The 19,303-nt window shown below is 46.4% G+C and overlaps 1 protein-coding gene across 1 annotated transcript; it reads right to left on the bottom strand.

Moving 5' to 3' along the window:
* Nucleotides 1-92: 92 nt before the first annotated feature.
* Nucleotides 93-4,552, bottom strand: RPS6 (ribosomal protein S6). The gene is made up of 6 exons (XM_054178811.1): nucleotides 4,502-4,552; nucleotides 3,573-3,704; nucleotides 2,547-2,757; nucleotides 2,058-2,204; nucleotides 920-1,077; nucleotides 93-239 (listed from the first exon to the last, which is right to left on the bottom strand). The coding sequence occupies exons 1-6, from the start codon at nucleotides 4,505-4,507 to the stop codon at nucleotides 144-146; spliced, it is 750 nt and encodes a 249-aa protein (XP_054034786.1). The 5' UTR covers nucleotides 4,508-4,552; the 3' UTR covers nucleotides 93-143.
* Between the last annotated feature and the right edge of the window lie 14,751 nt (nucleotides 4,553-19,303).

Here is a 19,303-nt window from a genome sequence, read left to right as displayed (position 1 = left end):
AGGATTTGTTCCAGTTTGGTCTGCATGCTGCAATTAGTCTAGGCTGTGATTTATCTTAGGAGATGGCTAGTAACAACATACACTAGGAAGTCATATGGGAAGTTAGCCACGAAAAGGGTTTATTTTTAGCATCATGTACATCTTTACTTCTGACTTGACTCAGACTTAGATGTAGAAGCTCTCAAGGAAGAAAGACGGCGCCTCTTTGCAATCTGCTCCTGGCGTTTCTCCTTAGCCTCCTGCAAAGGAAAGCAGTATCAACTGAGTACCAAGATGTTACAAACAATCAAACACTTCAGAACATAGACACAGGACAAACTAGAGAAAAGGTGGCTTAAAAGGAAGCTAACACAAAGAACAGATTCCTTAAGTCAGTAAGGGAAAAGTGCTTCTCTTACAGATTTGAGGAATTCTGCTATAGAACCATGTCTTTAAATAACATGGGACTAGTGTCTGAACTTACAGGAAAGCCATGTTCACCACATATTAGATGTCTATTTACTTTGCCTGGAACTTGAAAGCTCAAGCAGTGTGCAAAACATTCTGACAGTACTGCTGCAGCAGTCACTGCTGGGGGGTTTAAGTACAAGAGCAAACTCATGCAAACAAATACCTCCATCCCATCATCTATCCAGTGCAACTGCTGGATCCTGTTCCTCCACAAAATCACTCAAATGCTTGGGCACCTGAGTTAGACTAGGGTTCATACCAACTGCAACTCTTCGTTGTTTATGTCAAAATCAGCTCTGTTAATTTCTACTATTCTTGGACTGCCAAAAATCTTCACAAACGTTTGATGTTTATACTCACATTCTGGCATTCCAGTTGAACATGAGCTATGTATAAAGCAACTTTCAGCTTTACAGTCAAATGTTATCAAGTCCCTTACTCCATATAGCTAAGTTAAAGGCAAACGCACCTTCATTCTCTTGGCCAAGAGCTTTGCATATTCTGCTGCTTCCTCCTTGTTCTTCTGAGTGCGCTGTTTCTTCAGCGCAATGCGCCTGCGCTTATGCTGCAGAACACGAGGAGTCACTAATCGCTGTATCTTTGGAGCCTTAGTTCTGGGCTTCTTGCCTAAAAATAACAAAAACAGTAGAAGCACTGTAAGTGGCAGATTATCTTCCAAAGAGGCCTCAAGCTTCATTACCAAACTTAGAAGTTCAGTTAGTGTTACCAAAACACAATCCTGGTGCTCATAATTTGTTACCAGTAATGAAGTGTAAGCAATACATCTCTAATAACCTGCATTTTGGTGAAAATTCCTGGCCTCTCAGCAGACCCGTCTTAAACAGTGCTCCCCTAACTTAAAGCATTGAAAGAAAACAGAAATTCATCACCGAGCTTTCAGAAGCCATTATGTTTCCAATGCTAGAAAGTACTCTTAAGATTATACATAGATTTGACACGCATCTCCAAAAAAACACATCGACGTAGCCCACAGTGCACAAAAAAAACACACCACCACACACATCAAACCCTGCCAGGCTTCAGCAGTCACAAGCAAGTTTGATTTTCACAAAGATCCCACTCTTAGCTCCTAAGATGCAGAAAAAACAGCAGTCATTTACCAAACAAGCTGCCACAGTACTTAAACTGTGCAGTGTCCTTTCTGCTAAAAATCCTGATCTTTCATCCCCCATCAAAAGCAGAACCCAGAAGTAAAATGAGAAGTGGTAATGTCCTCCCAAGAACAGCTCATTTTGGAGACTGCCGTAAGAACATGAAGAAACACTTGGTATCTATGCACTTTTTCTCCCCGAGAGTATCTCGGAAACATTCCACCTTGTATTTAACCTTTTATATTAACAATCACTTTTGAGGTGCTCTTTGAACCACTAGTAAATATTACTCCAGATTCTACCAAACATTTAAAATTGTGCCAAAGCAGATGGAAAAACAAGACTAAAAGAAATGAGGTAGATGGGAAACTCCCATTATCCACAAGTCAGAGCTGACAAAGTACTGCAGCACAAGCGTAGACTGCCTTGGCACCTGCAGCAGGCTAGGCACTTCGCTCATGATCATTACATAACCCCAACAAACTACTTTCTTACCCTCCTTGTTCAGGGGCTTCCTCACAACATACTGGCGAACATCATCCTCCTTGGAGAGGTTGAAGAGTTTACGTATTCTGCTTGCCCTCTTGGGACCAAGACGCCGGGGCACAGTTGTGTCTGTCAGCCCAGGAATATCCTTTTCACCTTTGAGAATGTAAATTTAAACACGGTAATTAATCTTGCATCTAATAAATAGCTGCTTCACTAGTGAACTTTAGGTTTACGTTTAAAATGCATAAAAATTCAGAATGATACTAAATCTGTAAAGTTCACCAATAGCCCTAACCCTAGCTGCACTTTGCTGATTATATCTGATTACTGGCAACAATAAAAATGACCAACTACAAGAAAGAAAATATTCAGAGGGAATTTTAAAACATGTTCACTTTGAAGCTAGGATTGCATTTACATTCTACAGAAATTCCTCAGCCACCAGCAAGAAGGGTCCTTCCAGGTGCCTGCTGCTTGTCTCATCCAGACTCTTACCCTTTTTTACTATGACTAAATTCAGAACACTCAGGTTGGCATCAACGATGCAACCACGAACAGATTTGCGTTTTCTCTCTCCAGTTCTTCTGGGACGATAGCAGGAGTGGCCCTTGCTGAGCAGAAGGCGGACACGTCCATGGGTCAGAACACCTTGCTTCATGGGGAAACCCTGTTTGTCATTGCCACCACTGATACGGACAACATATCCCTATGAAAAGGCAGAACACAATCCTCAGATACTCATGTTTTTATAGCTTCAAAAAGAACAATATACTGTCCCTAACAACAGGGTTTTCTGATCACAATTCAGGAAAAATTAGTTATTGCTGAAGCAAAACAATTTCTTTAACCAACACCACTCCAATGATTTTGGAATTTCACACAACTTCTGCATGCCAGTATGTACATTTATTGTTCAAGCTACATCAGACTGAATGCTGTCCATTACTGTCTATCTGTTCTTTAACCCTAAACCTAGTAAAAACCTTTTATCTTCATGAATTGGAAATCTGCATACAACACAAGACAATCTGGAGAAGGTTTACCTGAAAAAAGTTTCCATTGCTTTCCTTATCAAGGTTGTAGTAGAAGACATCAACGTATCCAAAATTCAGCGGTATTGCCCATATTGGCAGCCAACTATTCCAAGCCTCTTTACCAGGCCCAACATGCTTTTCCCCCCACATATAAGTAGCAGCTTAACCACAATAAAAGCAATTATAAGCTTGGTCAGTGAAGAATGCACCAGCAGTTCTATGGCACAGATTTAAGTTGCCCTGAATACCAATAGAGCATGCAAATGAAAGCTAAAAGTACTGCAAAGAGTAAGCACGAAATTGTTAGATACAGTAGCAGAGCTGGCAAGTATATCGCCAAATTCAGTGCATGTAATAAACATAAGCTTTCAACATTACCTGCCAAATATATACCACACAAACTCTTGAGCATGACAACTGCATACCATATAAATTTCCTAAATGAAGCTACTCAAATACAATTCACATACCCCTCTACACGACGTACCTTCCACTCCTCACCAAGAGAATCAGCTGCGACCTCTGTGGCCATCCGCTTCTCATAGAATGTTCTCAGCTTGCGCTCATCGTCCACTTCAATGAGCTTCTGGCAGCCAGTGGCTGGGAAAGAAATGTTGAGCTAACAAGGGGAAAAAAAAAAATGTTAACAGACTTGGTTGAATCGTTTCGTAAGGCGTTTTATCAGAAAGAAGTATTTATCCGGGGGTTCCATCGTAGCATCTCGAAGCCGAAATTCTGCTTACAGGAAGGCGTAATACTCCAAACTTGTCACCATTACCGTGCTCGAAGGGCCAGGCAACTCTGTCCTTAGCCACAGCAGGCTGCGTTACTGTTTCAGTTACACACAAAGCCGACGTTGCCAGAGCTGAAACTTTATCACCTACCAGAATTGCAGTCAAGCAAGTCTAAGTGAGGGAAGCAGGGAAAAAACCAAGCCCTTTCTATCACAACTGTTTTTAAAAAGCGCGTGACGCTTATCTTTGTTGACTTCTTGTGCGTCCTGTGGGCCGGTGGAAAGGCGAGAGACCGGAGCCGCCTCCTGGCGCCTCCTCCTCAAGCACGCCCGGCTAGGAGCGGGGGCGTAGATCTACCACACACGGTGCCTCGCTGCCAAGCCTTGTCACCAGAAGCGCAGACTTCACACTCTATAAAAAAGCCTTCTGAGCGGAGTAACTTCTACTGGAACCTAGGGGCCCACGACCCCGTGACCGGAGGGGCACCACTGCGGGAATAAGATCCGCGCGGCCACGCCGCCGCCCAAAAATCCGCTCCCATCCGCGCCACAGAGGAGCTTCAGCTCCGTCACCAGGGACCACGGCCACCCACCAGTAGGTCCACATTCAGACCTGCTGCCATTCTTGATAAGGAAAGCCCGAATCCCGATAGGCGCAGCCCCAGACTCCCACGCGAGCCTACCTTCATCTTCTCCAAGCCGTTCCGCCGCAGGAAGAGGCCGCACTTCCGCCTGCAGCCCCTACATATACATCTTCCAACTCTCGCGAGAACTGCTGTGCTAGTGCTCGGCGTGATCAGCGCTACCCAATAGCGAGCGAAGCCAAGGGGGAGGACCGGGGGCGAGGGGGCGGAGACTTGTTCTCTAGGGGCAGAGAGTTGTTCTGCGGGGGCGGTGGGCTCATGCTGCGCTGGGTTCGCTTCCGCGGCAGTGTCTGTGGGCGGTGCTCCGTGTCTCTTGTCTTTGTGATGCTGGAGATACTGAAGCAATCTAAACTCTTGAGCTAATGAAGCATGCATGTTCCGGGGTAAACTGTTCTTTGAAACGTCATACTGGAAGGATTAAGTAAGGAACTTCTAATTGGGGTGCCCTTGATGGTTGAAACATCCTGGACAAATACGTGAAACTGCACCTAAATAATGTAGCCAGCTTTTTGGCTTGAAAATAGTGCGCTGGAATAACCTACCCTCATTTTGATGTTAAACCCCCACACTTCCTCGGTAGAAGACCCCTGCCCGACATAAATCCCTCACCCCATGAGCATCCAGAGTGAATTTAAGGGAACCTGGACTTTTAACGTCAAGCGAGCCCGAGACTAACCGAGGGGTAGTTAAAGCGTGCGAGTCTGGGGCACAGACGATGTGTCTGACTGGTGTCTGCCGGGGGACTGTGCTTGATTTGTGGGAAACCACCGAGCACCTTGGCTTGCCCATCACTGAAATAAGCAATTTATTTTAATGTAAATAAAAGTCAGCGTGTCACTCCACTGTGTGTGATCACAGTATCACAGTATAACTAAGGTTAGAAGAGACCCCAAGGATCATTGAGTCCAACCTGTCTCAACAGACCTCATCACTAGACCATGGCACCAAGTGCCACATCCAATCCCCTCTTGAACACCTCCAGGGACGGCGACTCCACCACCTCCCTGGGCAGCACATTCCAATGACGAACGACTCGCTCGGTGAAGAACTTTCTCCTCACTTCGAGTCTAAACCTCCCCTGGCACAGCTTGAGACTGTGTCCCCTTGTTCTGGTGCTGGTTGCCTGGGAGAAGAGACCACCCCCTTCCTGGCTACAATTACCTTTCAGGTAGTTGTAGAGAGCAATGAGGTCACCCCTGATCCTTCTCTTCTCCAGGCTAAACAATCCCAGCTCCCTCAGCCTCTCATCATAGGGCTTGTGCTCAAGGCCTCTCCCCAGCCTTGTTGCCCTTCTCTGGACACGTTCAAGTGTCTCAATGTCCTTCCTAAACTGAGGGGCCCAGAACTGGACACAGGACTCAAGGTGTGGCCTAACCAATGCAGAATACAGGGACACAATGACTTCCCTGCTCCTGCTGGCCACACTGTTCCTATTACAGGCCAGGATGCCATTGGCCCTTTTGGCCACCTGGGCACACTGCTGGCTCATGTTTAGGTGGGTGTCAATCATCACCCCCAGGTCCCTCTCTGTTTGGCAGCTCTCCAGCCACTCTGACTCCAGCCTGTAGCTCTGCATGGGGTTGCTGTGCAGCACCCGGCACTTGGACTTGTTAAATGCCATGCCATTGGACTCTGCCCATCTGTCCAGTCGGTTGAGGTTCCTCTGCAGAGCCTTTCTATCCTCTAACTGACCAACATCTGCTCCCAACTTGGTGTCATCTGCAAACTTGATGACTGACTCAACCACCTCATCCAGACCATCAATGAAGATATTAAAGAGGACGGGGCCCAGCACTGATCCCTGGGGGACACCACTGGTGACTGGCTGCCAGCTGGATGTGGCACCATTCACCACCACTCTCTGGGCTTGGCCCTCCGGCCTGTTCCTAACCCAGCACAGAGTGTTGTGGTCCAAACCACGAGCTGACAGCTTAGCCAGCAGTTTGCTGTGGGGGACAGTGTCAAAGGCCTTGCTGAAGTCCAGGTAGACCACATCCACAGGCCTCCCCACGTCCACCAGACGGGTCACCTGATCCTAGAAGGAGATCAGGTTGGAGAGGCAGGACCTGCCCTTCCTAAATCCATGTTGGCTGGACCTGAGCCCTTGGCCATCCTTCAGGTGCGCAGTTATTGCCGCCGGGATAATCTGCTCCATCACTTTCCCTGGCACTGAGGTCAGGCTGACTGGCCTGGAGTTTCCAGGTTCCTCCATCCGACCCTTCTTGTGGATGGGGACCACACTGGCCAGTTTCCAGTCATCTGGGACCTCACCAGTGAGCCAGGACTGGAGGAAAATGATGGAGAGCGGCTTGGCCAGCTCATCTGCCAGCTCTCTCAGCACCCTAGGATGGATGCCATCTGGTCCCATGGACTTGTGAGTGTCCAAGTGGCTCAGCAGGTCCCGAACTAATTCCTCATGGATTTCTGGGGCATCACACTGCTCCCCGACCCTATTACCCAGCTCAGGAGGCCACTCATCCTAGACTCCTACCTTGCTGTTACACATCGAGGCAAAGAAGGTGTTCAGGACCTCAGCCTTTTCCTCATCTTTGGTCACCGTGTTCCCCTCCAGGTCCAATAAGGAGTGGAGGTTCTTCTTGCCCTTCTTTTTAGCATTGATATATTTGTAAAATTGCTTTTTATTGTCTTTCACAGAGATGGCCAGCTTCAGTTCCAGCTGGGCCTTTGCCTCTCTCATTTTATTCCTACATAATCTAACCACTTCCTTGAACATACCTCGAGAAGCCTTCCCCTCCTTCCAAAGGTGATACAGCCTCTTTTTTCCCCTTAAATCCTCCAGGAGCTGCTTTCTCATCCAGGCCGGTCGCCTTCCCCGCTGGCTCATCTTTCAGCACATGGGAACCGCCAGTTCCTGTGCCTTCAAGAGCTCCTGTTTGAAGTAGGTCCAACCCTCCTGGACCCCTCGGTTCATGAGGGTTGGTACCCAGGGAACCTTACAAATAAGTTTCTTAAACTGGCTGAAGTTTGCCCTCCAGAAGGCCAAGGTGAAGGTTCTGTTGGTGCTCCTCCCTATCTCCCCGCAGATTGAAAACTTCACTATCTCGTGGTCACTGCACCCTAGGCAGCCTCCCACGGTCACATCTCCCACCAGCCCTTCCCTATTGGAGAGCAGCAGGTCAAGCAGAGCCTGCCCCCTGGTAGGCTCGCTTCCTGCGTGTGGTCGTTTGAGGCTGTGCCTTTAAGAACAAACACTGCTGGAACACACTGGCTAATGTTTTCGGTACTAGAACAAAAACATTCTGATATTCTAAACTAATTTTATTGGTTGATAAACAAAAATTCAGCTTTAGATTGTGAAGCAGTTGGAATTTTTTTTTCCTCAGTTCAGTTCGGTTTGGGAGTTGGGGGAGTTGGAGGTTTTCAGCATGTTCTCCCTGCCTGCTTCTTCTGCGAACTGCTGGAGTTGGCCTTCAGATAAGCAAACACTAATCCTGCATGGGGTTTTGAAGCTTACTAACAACTCTTTTCCTTAGTAACTTGCCTTTCTCTCTCTCTAACCCCTTTTTGGGGAGAGAGGGAGGTTGCAAGGAGGGGATCCCTCCCTCGGGGAGGGATTTTTGTTGTGTTATTTCTCTTTGCTGTGTATTTCTGTGTATATATTGTAAATACCTGTATATATTGTGTTATATATAACCTACTTTCCATATATGCTTGTAAATGTATAGCTTTTGCTCTTCGACTGAGTTAGCTGTGGTTTCTTACTCTGTGGAGGAGGGAGAGCTAAGCCCTCTCTCAACCTACCACATTATTGGTGCCCAACGTGGGGCTTGGTGACAAATTAGTTTGATTTATTGCTTGCTTGAGTTGGACGAGCAAACATGAAGGTGTTTTGGCTTTTAGAGCGTCTGTTCTTCTCGGTCTTTGGTGTATTGATCTACAAGTATTGCCTGGGTATGATTAGTGATCAGATAGGTAAATATATAATGCAAAAATTATATTTGTGGTTTAAGTACAAGATGCAGCTCCTATATGATCGGTGCCTGGAATTCTTTTGGGTGAAAAAATACAGAAATATTACATCTAGCACACCACAGGATTTGAACCTATGACCTCAGCACTCATAGTTCAATGCACTGCCAACTGAGCTACTGCACATTCTTGGATATCATCAGATTGTGAAACCTCTGTATGATGTGACTCGAAAGAGGAACAGTTTCCACTGGGGACCTGAACAACAAGTAGCCTTTGACCAGATAAAGCAAGAAGTGGTACAAGCAGTGGGTCTGGGACCTGTCTGAGATGGTCCAGACATTAAGAACATTTTGTACATGGCTGCAGGTGACAATGGTCCAACCTGGTGCTTGTGGCAAAAAGCTCCAGCTGAGACACGTGGACGACCTCTTGGTTTCTGGAGTCGAGGTTACAGAGGTTCAGAAGCTAATTACACTCCAACAGAGAAAGAGATTCTAGCTGCCTATGAAGGAGTGAAAGCAGCTTCTGAAGTGATTGGAACTGAATCACAACTTCTCTTAGCTCCCAGATTGCCAGTTTTGAATTGGATGTTCAAAGGCAAAGGTTCCACACCACATCATGCCACAGATTCCACCTGGTCTAAGTGGATGGCTCTGATAACACAGAGAGCTCGAATGGGAAATCTTGAAAGACCTGGTCTGGTGGAGGTGATCTCAAGTTGGCCTGAAGATACCAACTGTGCTAAACCTCCAGAGGAGTGAGTAACTAGTGCTGAGGAAGCTCCTCCTTACAATGACCTTTCTGATGATGAAAAGAAATATGCTTTGTTCACAGACGGTTCCTGTCGTCTCGTCGGGAACAAGCGAAGGTGGAAGTCTGCCGTGTGGAGTCCAACACGCCGAGTTGCAGAGGCAAAGGATGGAGAAGGAGAATCCAGTCAGTTTGCAGAGGTAAAAGCTGTCCAGCTAGCTCTCGACGTAGCTGAACGTGAGAGATGGCCAAAGCTTTATCTCTACACCGACTCATGGATGGTAGCCAATGCTCTATGGGGTTGGCTGAAGAACTGGAAAAAAAATGGCTGGCAGAGGAAAGGAAAACCCATCTGGGCAGCTGAACTGTGGCAAGACATTGCTGATCGAGTCGAGAGAATTCCAGTGAAGGTGAGACACATTGATGCTCACATTCCTAAGAGCAAAGCTACTGAGGAACAGCAGCACAACCATCAGGCAGATCTAGCTGCAAGAGTTTCTCAAGTAGACAAGGACTCTGATCTTGATTTCGACTGGAAGCACCGAGGTGAGGTATTCTTAGCTCAGTGGGCTCACGATTCATCAGGACATCAAGGCAGAGATGCAACATACCAGTGGGCTCGTGACAGATCCATAGACATTTCCATGGATGCCATCACACAAGTCATCCATGACTGTGACATTTGTGCTGCTATCAAGCAGGCAAAGTGAATTAAGCCCTTGTGGTATGGTGACAGATGGTCCAAGTACAGGTATGGTGAAGCTTGGCAGATTGACTACATCACTCTACCACGTTCTCGTTCTGGTAAGCAATACGTGCTTACTATGGTAGAGGCAAACACTGGATGGCTGGAAACTTATGCAGTTCCACACGCAACTGCACGCAACACCATTCTCGGTCTGGAGACACAGATCCTGTGGAGACACAGAACTCCAGAGAGGATTGAGTCAGACAACGGAACTCACTTCAAGAACAACCTTGTGAAGAGCTGGGCAAAAGAGCACGGTATTGAGTGGATTTTCCATATTCCTTACTATGCACCAGCTGCAGGGAAGATTGAACGCTACAACGGTTTGTTGAAGACCACTCTCAAAGCCATGGGAGGTGGATCTTTGAAAAACTGGGAGAAGCATTTAGCACAAGCAACCTGGCTGGTGAATAGTAGAAGGTGATAGAGTTCCTGTTGTTAGAGAAAAGAACCTGTTAGGTAAAACTGTTTGGGTATTTTCACCCTCATGAGAGGCTAAACCTGTCCGAGGGGTGGTTTCAGCAGAAGGTCCTGGTCACACTTACTGGGTAATGCAAGAGAATGGTGAAATACAGTGTATTCCACAAAGAGATTTAACTTTAGCTGAGAGAGTTTAATTTCAGACTGTTGTACAGCTGCATCGCGTCCAAAGGAAGAATCCCTGAGGAATCTACGGTGCACGAACCCTGAGAACCCTGAGAGCCCTGAGTCAACTGAGTGTCCCTGTTTCCCTGTTTCCCTTTTCTTCGCTTTGTTGGAGGAGAGACAAACTGTTTTCCATTTTCTTGATTTTGGATTTTCTCGGACTTCTGAATCATCTACATCTGAGTATAGCCGGAATGGACTATGAACTTGACTTACAAACTGTAAATATTGTTCTGGATTGGATGGACAGTACGAACAGCCAATGAAGTTGTTTAGAAAGGGGTGGACTGTGGTCGTTTGAGGCTGTGCCTTTAAGAACAAACACTGCTGGAACACACTGGCTAATGTTTTCGGTACTAGAACAAAAACATTCTGATATTCTAAACGAATTTCATTGGTTGATAAACAAAAATTCAGCTTTAGATTGTGAAGCAGTTGGAATTTTTTTTTCCTCAGTTCAGTTCGGTTTGGGAGTTGGGGGAGTTGGAGGTTTTCAGCATGTTCTCCCTGCCTGCTTCTTCTGCGAACTGCTGGAGTTGGCCTTCAGATAAGCAAACACTAATCCTGCATGGGGTTTTGAAGCTTACTAACAACTCTTTTCCTTAGTAACTTGCCTTTCTCTCTCTCTAACCCCTTTTTGGGGAAAAAGGGAGGTAGGGGGGGAGAGAGGGGGTTGCAAGGAGGGGATCCCTCCCTCGGGGAGGGATTTTTGTTGTGTTATTTCTCTTTGCTGTGTATTTCTGTGTATATATTGTAAATACCTGTATATATTGTGTTATATATAACCTGCTTTCCATATATGCTTGTAAATATATACCTTTTGCTCTTCGACTGAGTTAGCTGTGGTTTCTTACTCTGTGGAGGAGGGAGAGCTAAGCCCTCTCTCAACCTACCACACTGCATCAGGAAGCAGTCCTCCATTCACTCCAGGAATCTTCTGGACTGCCTTCTCTCTGCTGAATTAAGTTCCCAGCAGATATCTGGCAGGGTGAAGTCACCCACGAGGACAAGATCTGATGATCTTGAAACAGCCTCCAGTTGTTTGTAGAATAATTCATCAACCTCCTCATCCTGGTTGGGTGGTCTATAACAGACTCCAACCAGGATGTCAGATTTGTTGGGCTGCCCTCTGATTTTAACCCACAGGCTCTCAATTCCCTCATCTTCCACCTCAAGTTGTGTGGCAGAAAGTGTCTCCCTAATATACAAAGCCACTCCTCCTCCTCTTCTCCCTCACCTATCCCTCCTAAAGAGCCTGTAACCCCCCAGTGTAGCACTCCAATCGTGCCTGTTGTCCCACCATGTTTCTGAGACGGCGACTGTATCATGGTTGCCCTGGTGGATTAGGACCTCCAGCTCATCTTGCTTATTGCCCAGACTGCATGCATTGGTGTACATGCACTGCAGCTGGGCTCCCAACCTCTCAGTTGACCCCACCTTGTGCCCTACTCTTTCCTCTGCAGAGGGACCGATATCTTCACCCATGTTTGATTACTGCACACAAGTAAGTGAATCTACCTTTTTCAGACTATAGTTTTTGGCCACCTAGGTGGAACAGTCGTAACACCTTGCCCAGATAGCCAACAGTGGGCGATGCTGCTCTGAAAGCTCCAGTGCACACCGACCTGGTGATCACACTCCCTGAGTATTCTTCCCAGCTGGAGCAAGTAAGTAACTCAAAAGGTGTAACACATGAGAAAAAGGCATTTAATGGAATAATATTGGGGAATAAATAGTATTTGGTAAAGGCAACATAGGCATTGTGCTTACTAGCATTATGCATGCTTGGACACTGATGACTGGAGTGCATGAAAGCTTGGGTAAGAAAGCTCTTTTTTTGGCTGATAATGTGGGAACAGAGTCATCAATGGAAGTTTCACTCTGTTCTCCATTGGAGTAGAGACCTTCTAATGAAAAGGAAGTTAAAGGAATATGGTAGACAATAGTGGCCACAGTATCAGTTGGAAGATGGTGGAAAAGTAGCCTTAAAATGGATCTTTGAAACATAACATTGTATTTCAATTAATGCTGTTTTGCTGGGAGAATAAGAAATGGGGTGAGATTCCCAGCTGGGATGTTTGTTATGTTGCAGGTGGGATCCCAGTGTCTGCCTATCTCAGAGACTCAGAAGTCATGCTGAAACTCTTGGGAAAAAATACCATTTCCCTCTTTCTAGTGTCCCAGTAAGGACTTGCCTGGAGGCAGGTTTGTAAAGTCAAAATTACAAACACAAAGGTTCTGACAGGCAATGAGCAAAGGGCCAAAGCTTGCTAGAAGCTGATAAATGTCAGCTAGACATTTTGCAGGCATTAAATGGTACTTTCAGGCCCAGAAACTTCTACCTTTCTTTTGGGTTGCTTGGAGGACTTTGCCCTCCCTCTAACTATGAAACTGACACCACTGCACCCTCAACAGGATATACATGGAGTCCTGCTATGGAGAGGGTGTGTCTCCACACAGTAATGAGCCTGGCAGTTAGATCCTCTCCTCTCAGACTGGGACCTCATCTAATTCACTCTTCTCCTTTTGGTAAGTGTATGTATTTTTGGTACCCATAGGGAGACATTTCCCTTTCTGGTTCATCTCTTAGGCAGATTACCTGGTTGTGCAGCAGTATATTCCCATCTGACATCAGAACCTGTACTTTGATTGTGTCAGAAGGAGAGCAGAGTAACTGCAGTAAGTCCAAAGTTTTCAGATGGCTGTTTGCAACAGTTGTATGAAGTAAGGCAAGAAGATTGTATGATGTAGCTCAAAAATAGACAGGTTTGAATTCAAAGGATGGTAGCAATAAGAAACTGTTTAATATGTTGTTTATTGTTCAGTCAGTGTCAGGCAACTATAAAAGGCAAATGGAGCAGACCAGATGACAACTTCACAATTAGTATCAATTGCATATAACCTGTATCATAGAATGGTAGGTGTTGGAAGGAACCTCAAGTCCTTGAGGAACCTTGAGACCTCAAGAGACTCAAAGATCATTGAATCCAGCCACCCTGCCAAAGCAGGATCACCTCAGGCACATCACACAGGAGCACATCCAGATCTTGAAAGGCTCTAGAGAAAGTATCATAGAATCATAGAATGGTCTGGGTTGGAAAGGACCTCCAAAGGTCATCTAGTCAAACACCCACTGCAGTCAGCAGGGACATCCTCAACTAGATCAAGTTGCCCAGAGCCCTGTCAAGCCTGGAGAAGAGGAGTCTTAGGGGAGACCTTATTGCTGTCTACAACTACCTGAAGAGTGGTTGTAGCTAGGAGGGAGTTGGTCTCTTCTCTCAAGCAACCAGCACCAGAACAAGAGGACACAGTCTCAGCTGCGCCAGGGGAAGTTTGGGCTCGAGGTGAGGAGAAAGTTCTTCACAGAGAGAGAGTTGTTAGCCATTGGAATGGGCCACCCAGGGAGGTGGTGGAGTCACCATCCCTGGAGGTATTCAAGAGGGGATTGGATGTGGCACTTGGTGCCAAGGTTTAGTCATGGGGTCTGTGGTGACAGGTTGGACTTGATGATCTTTGAGGTCTCTTCCAACTTTGGTGATTCTGTGAAGCCTCACCTTGTGGACAGCCCTTTGGTTTCATCCTTCATTGGCTTTTCCCAACCCCTTCAGTAGGAAACAACATCCTTACAGATGGGAATAGAGAGGTTTGGGGAGAAATTATGACTGTGCTTATCCCAAGAAAGGTTGGAAGAGACAATCCTTGAGGTCCCTTCCAACCTGTGCTCCAGCAGGCCCACGTCTCTCTTGTGTTGGGGGCCTCAGAGGTGGGCACAGTACTCCAGGTTAGGTCTCACTAGAGCAGATTAGAGGGGCAGAATCACCTCTCAGCTTGCTGGCCATGCTTCTTTTGATGCAGACCAGGATGTGATTTGCCTTCTGGGCTGCAAGTGAGCGTTGTTGGCTTGTGTCCAGCTTCTTGTCCACCAGTACTCCCAAGTCCTTTCCTGCAGGGCTACTCTCAATGTCATCATTTCCCAGCCTGTATTGATATCAAGGGTTACCCTGACCTAGGTGCAGGACCTTGCACTCTGCATTATTGAACCTCATGAGATTCTCCTCAGCTGACCTTTCCAGCCTGTCCAGGTCCCCCCAGATGGCATACAGTCTTGTCAACTGCACCACTCAGTTTAGTATCATCTGCAGACTTTTTGAGGGTGCATTCAGTCCTGCTGTCTATTTCATTGATGAAGATACTCAAGAGCACTGGTCCCAGTAGAGGCCCTTGAGGGATACCACTTGCCACTCATCTTTATCTGGACATCAAGCTGTTTTAGACTACCCTTTGGATGCAATCATCCAGCCAATTTTTTATCCACTGGACAGCCTACCCATCAAATCTATATCTCTCCATCTTAGAAAGATGTTGTGGGGACTCTGTCAAAGGCTTTAGGAATGTCCAGATAGATGACATCTGTTGGTCTTCCCTTGTCCACTGATGTAGTTACACCATCATAGAAAGCCGCTAAGTTGGTCAAGCAGGACTTGCCCTTGGTGAAGCCATGCTGGCTATCTTGAAGCACCTCTCTGTTCTCCTTGTGTTTCAGTATAGCTTCCAGGAGGATCTGTTCCATGATCTTACCAGTCACAGAGGTGAGGCTGGTAATTTCCAGGCTCCTCTTTTTTAGCCTTTTAAAATACAGGTGCTGTATTTCCTTTCTTCCAGTCTCCAGGATCTTCATCTGACTGCCAGGACTTTTCAAATATGGGGAGTGGCTTTTCAACTACATCAGCCAATTCCTTCAGAACTCTGGGATGCATCTCATCAGGTCCCATAGCTTTATGTATGTTGAGGTCCCTCAGATGGTCCTGGACTTGATCTTCCATTATGCTGGGAGGCACTTCACCCCACTGGTCCGCACTTAGTGGGTCCATTGACTCAGGAGGGGGGATGGAGGAAGACTGCCAGTGAAGATTGAGGCAAAAGAGTTACTGAGTACCTCATCCTTCTCTTCATATGTTGACACCAGCTCTCCATTCTCAATCCTCAGACAGGGAATGCGTTCTTTAACCTTCTTCTGCTAGTTGATGTACCTGTAGAAGCCCTTCTGGTTATTCCTTGCATCCCTTGCCAGGTTCAGCTGTAGCTGTGCCTTAGCCTTCCTGACTTATCTCTACACAACCAAGTGGTGTTCCTGTACTCCTCCTGTGTTACCTGTCCCTGCTTCCACTGTCTCTGCAGTTTCTTCTTGCTCTTTATTTTGGCCAGTAGGTCTCTCTTCAGCCATGCTGAGCTCTTCCCTTCTCTGCCTGATTTCTTACACCTGGGGACTGAGAGGTCTTGTGCTCTAACGATAATGTCCTCAAAGATCTGCCAGGTGTGCTCTGCTCCCCTGTCCTTGAGGCTCTTTCCCCGTCGGGCCTTATTAACTTCCCAAGGAGACAGAACTTTGCCTTGCTAAAAATAAGAGTCCTGATTGCTCCTTGCCTGTCCCATATCCCTTAGGACTGCAGACTCCACCAGTGCAACCCACTGCAACCCAGGCTGCCCCCAGTCTTGACATTAGTGATGCTTGCATTTATGAGCATCAGACCCAGTATTGATTGCATTCCCTTGGGGGAGGGTTGTCTGTTTCATGGCTCAGAAAGTTATCAACAAGACAATGCAGGAGTCTCCTTGATTGCTTACAGCTTGCCATGCTATTCTTCCAGCAGATGTCAGGGTAGTTGAAGTCCCCCAGCAGGACAAGAGTCTGCAATCATGAAGCCTCCTCTAGCTGGAGTAGGAAGGCTTTGTCAGTGGGATCCCCTTGATCAGGTGGCCACAAGGTTCCCTTTGTTGCCCTTGTCTCTAATTCTTACCCATAAGCTCGCAACCTGTTCATGGCAATTCTTCAGGGACAGTTCTTCACACTCTCCATTTCCTGACATAGAGGGCACCCCGCCTTCCTTACATACCCCTTCTGAACAGTCTGTAGCCATCAGTAGCCACACTCCAACCATAGGATTCATCCCACCAAGTCTCAGTGATAGCTATCAGGTCACAGTTTCCTAGCTGCACAGTAGCTTCCATCTCCTCTTGTTTGTTGCCCATGCTGTGTGTGTTTGTGTAGAGGAACTGGGCAGTTGGCTGCATTGCTCTCCCCTTGATTTCCTTGAGGTATTTCATGGGAGTTTCCTTGCTGGCTTCTACTGCCTCAGGAGCCCACAGAAAGTCAACCCTCTGCTTGTTGCAAGCAGGCCTGATTTCTTTCTTCTTCCCCTTCACATCCCTATTCCCTCCAAATCTAATTTAAAGCTCTTCCTATAAATGCTGCTAATTCTTGTCCCAGGATCCTTTTCCCCTTTTGGCACAAATTAACCCCATCTGTTGCTAGCAGGCCTGATATCTTACAGACCAATCCATGGTCAAAGAACCCAAAGTTCTGCCAGGCTCAAAGCCAAGAACTTCACTGATGTCTTGTCAAAGCCCTCATCACTCCCTAAAATTGGTGGGATAGATTAGAACACTGCTTTGCACTCCTGATCCCTTGGCCAGCTGTGCCAGAGTGCTGAAGTCTCTCTTGGATTTTGTGATTTAAGTTAATCGCTTGAATTGGACACAATAGTCCAGATGTGGTCTCACCAGGGCAGAGTAAAGGGGAAGGAGAACCTCCCTTGACCTGCTGGCCACACTCATCTTAATGAGGATACCATTTGCTTTCTTGGCCACAAGGACACATTTCTGTCCCTTGGTATAATATGTGGGTTGAAAATTCTTCCCCCAACATTAAATTTGCCAGAGCAGCTGTCAATTAATAAACAGCACAAAGATCCCCCTGGTCAAAGACCAAGGGAAGCTAACAGCTTCTCCCTTCCAGCCCTGCCCTCACTCCCCTGTACATAAAAGGGACAAGAGAAAGGAGCAGAAAGACGTTAGACTTAGCCAAAACAATGCAGCCAAGGTCAAGCAGAAGCGAGTTAGTATCTCCCAGAGCCAAGAAGTGAGAGAAGAGAGATTGTTTTGGTACAACTATTTTAAGTCCTTTACCTCTTCCAATGGGATAGTTTAGAACTATCATTATTTTCCTTTTTATACCCAATAGTGATCTATTTATATTTTACCACTTTCTGTTCAAGAAAGATCTGTGAAGAATTTTTAAAGGCATAGTGTGGTGGGTAGAAGTTTCCCATTCACATTAACTAAGCATGACTAACTCAGTTGGAAGCAAATGGAAGCAAAAACTACACTCTACAGTGGAATGCAATGAATATGTACAAAATATACAGTATTTACTATATTATACAGGTACTTACAATCAGAAAATAGCATGGAAACCCCCCTGTATTCCCTCTGGGTTCCCCAGAGAGCAGGGAAGCTGCTCCACTCTCCCCTCCCCCCCACACCTCCTGCAACAGAAGAAAAGAAGAGCCAAGAAGAAGGAATGTTAGTTCAAAGAAGCAATGTTAGTGTTCTTATCTTTTCTCAAGGCCAGCCAGAAGCAATTATTGTCTCCCCAGCAGAACAGCCAGACCAGAGAAGAAAAGAAAAAGAATGGGAATGGAAGTGAAATGTGAGAGATTGTTAGGGTACATCTACATCCATCCCACACATTTTATCCAATGAACTTGTCTAGAATAATCTTTTGTTTTCCTTTTTACACCCAATAGTGTATAATAGTGTATTTATATTTTTCTACTTTTCTGCTCAAAATCTGCAGCTAAATTTTAAAGGCATAGCATAAAACTGCCGCAGAATAGCCTAAAACTACCACATTTGGATAAATTATTGTCCACCAGGACTGCAGGGTCCTTTGGTATGGAGATGCTTTCCACCAGGTCAACTCATTATCTGCACTGGTGTATGTGGTGGTTTGGCCCTGGTTAGGGGCCAGATGCCCAACAAAGCTGCTCTATCACTCCTCTCCTTAGATGGTCAGGGAAGAGGGAAGCCATAGCAAAGGCTCATGAGTCAAGATAGAAACAATTTGACAGCCAAAGCAAAGGCCACACACAGAAGCAAGAGCAAACTAAGTTCTTATTCTCTACATCACATCAGCAGATGTTCAATAACTCCCAGTAAGCAGGGCTTTAATATGCATAGAGGGTGCTCAGGAGGATAGATGCCATTAATGAATCTCCCCACACTTCCTTCTTTCACTTAGGTTTCATATCTGAGCTGACATCATATGGTGTGGAATACCCCTTTAGTCAGTTTGGGTCAGCTGGCCTGGCTGTGTCCCCTCCCAAGGTCTTGCCCATCCCTCAGCCTACTGTTAGGGGCAAAATGCTGGAAAAGTACAGCCTGGGTGCTTGGCTCAGCTGTAGCCAAAGCAGCGGTGTGTTATCAACACCCAGCTACATCACTGCAAAACAAAGCACTATGAAAGATGCTCTGGGGAGAATTAACTCCAGCTCAGCCAAACCCAATACAGTACATGGTGTTTTTCCTCCCCAGGTGCAGGACTCTGCACTTATCCTTGCTAAATTTCATTTAGTTGTCCTTTGCCCAGCTCTCCAGCCTGTCCAAATCTCACTGAAAGGCCACATGACCTTCAGTGTATCAGCCAATCCTCCTACTTTTGTATCATCTGCAAATGCTCTATCCCCTCATTCAGGTCATTGATGAAGATGTTGAATAAGACTAGACCCAGTACCGACCCCTTTAGCCAGATATGGTGATGACGGAGGTTCTTGGAATCAATACAGCTGACCAATATGATCGGGTATTGACCCTTTGTTGTTCCAGTATTGCAGGCTGTCGTAGTTTGGGCTGGGTGCCCTCTGCTACAGGGGTGTTTCCTGTGTCCAGAAGTCCATCCCAGTGGGTGGACTCAGGAAATTAGGTAT

Source organism: Dryobates pubescens, chromosome Z (genome assembly GCF_014839835.1).
Source record: "Dryobates pubescens isolate bDryPub1 chromosome Z, bDryPub1.pri, whole genome shotgun sequence".
Lineage (NCBI taxonomy): Eukaryota > Metazoa > Chordata > Aves > Piciformes > Picidae > Dryobates > Dryobates pubescens.
The sequence above is the reverse complement of the archived record's forward strand: the minus strand, read 5'-3'. Positions and strand labels throughout refer to the sequence as shown.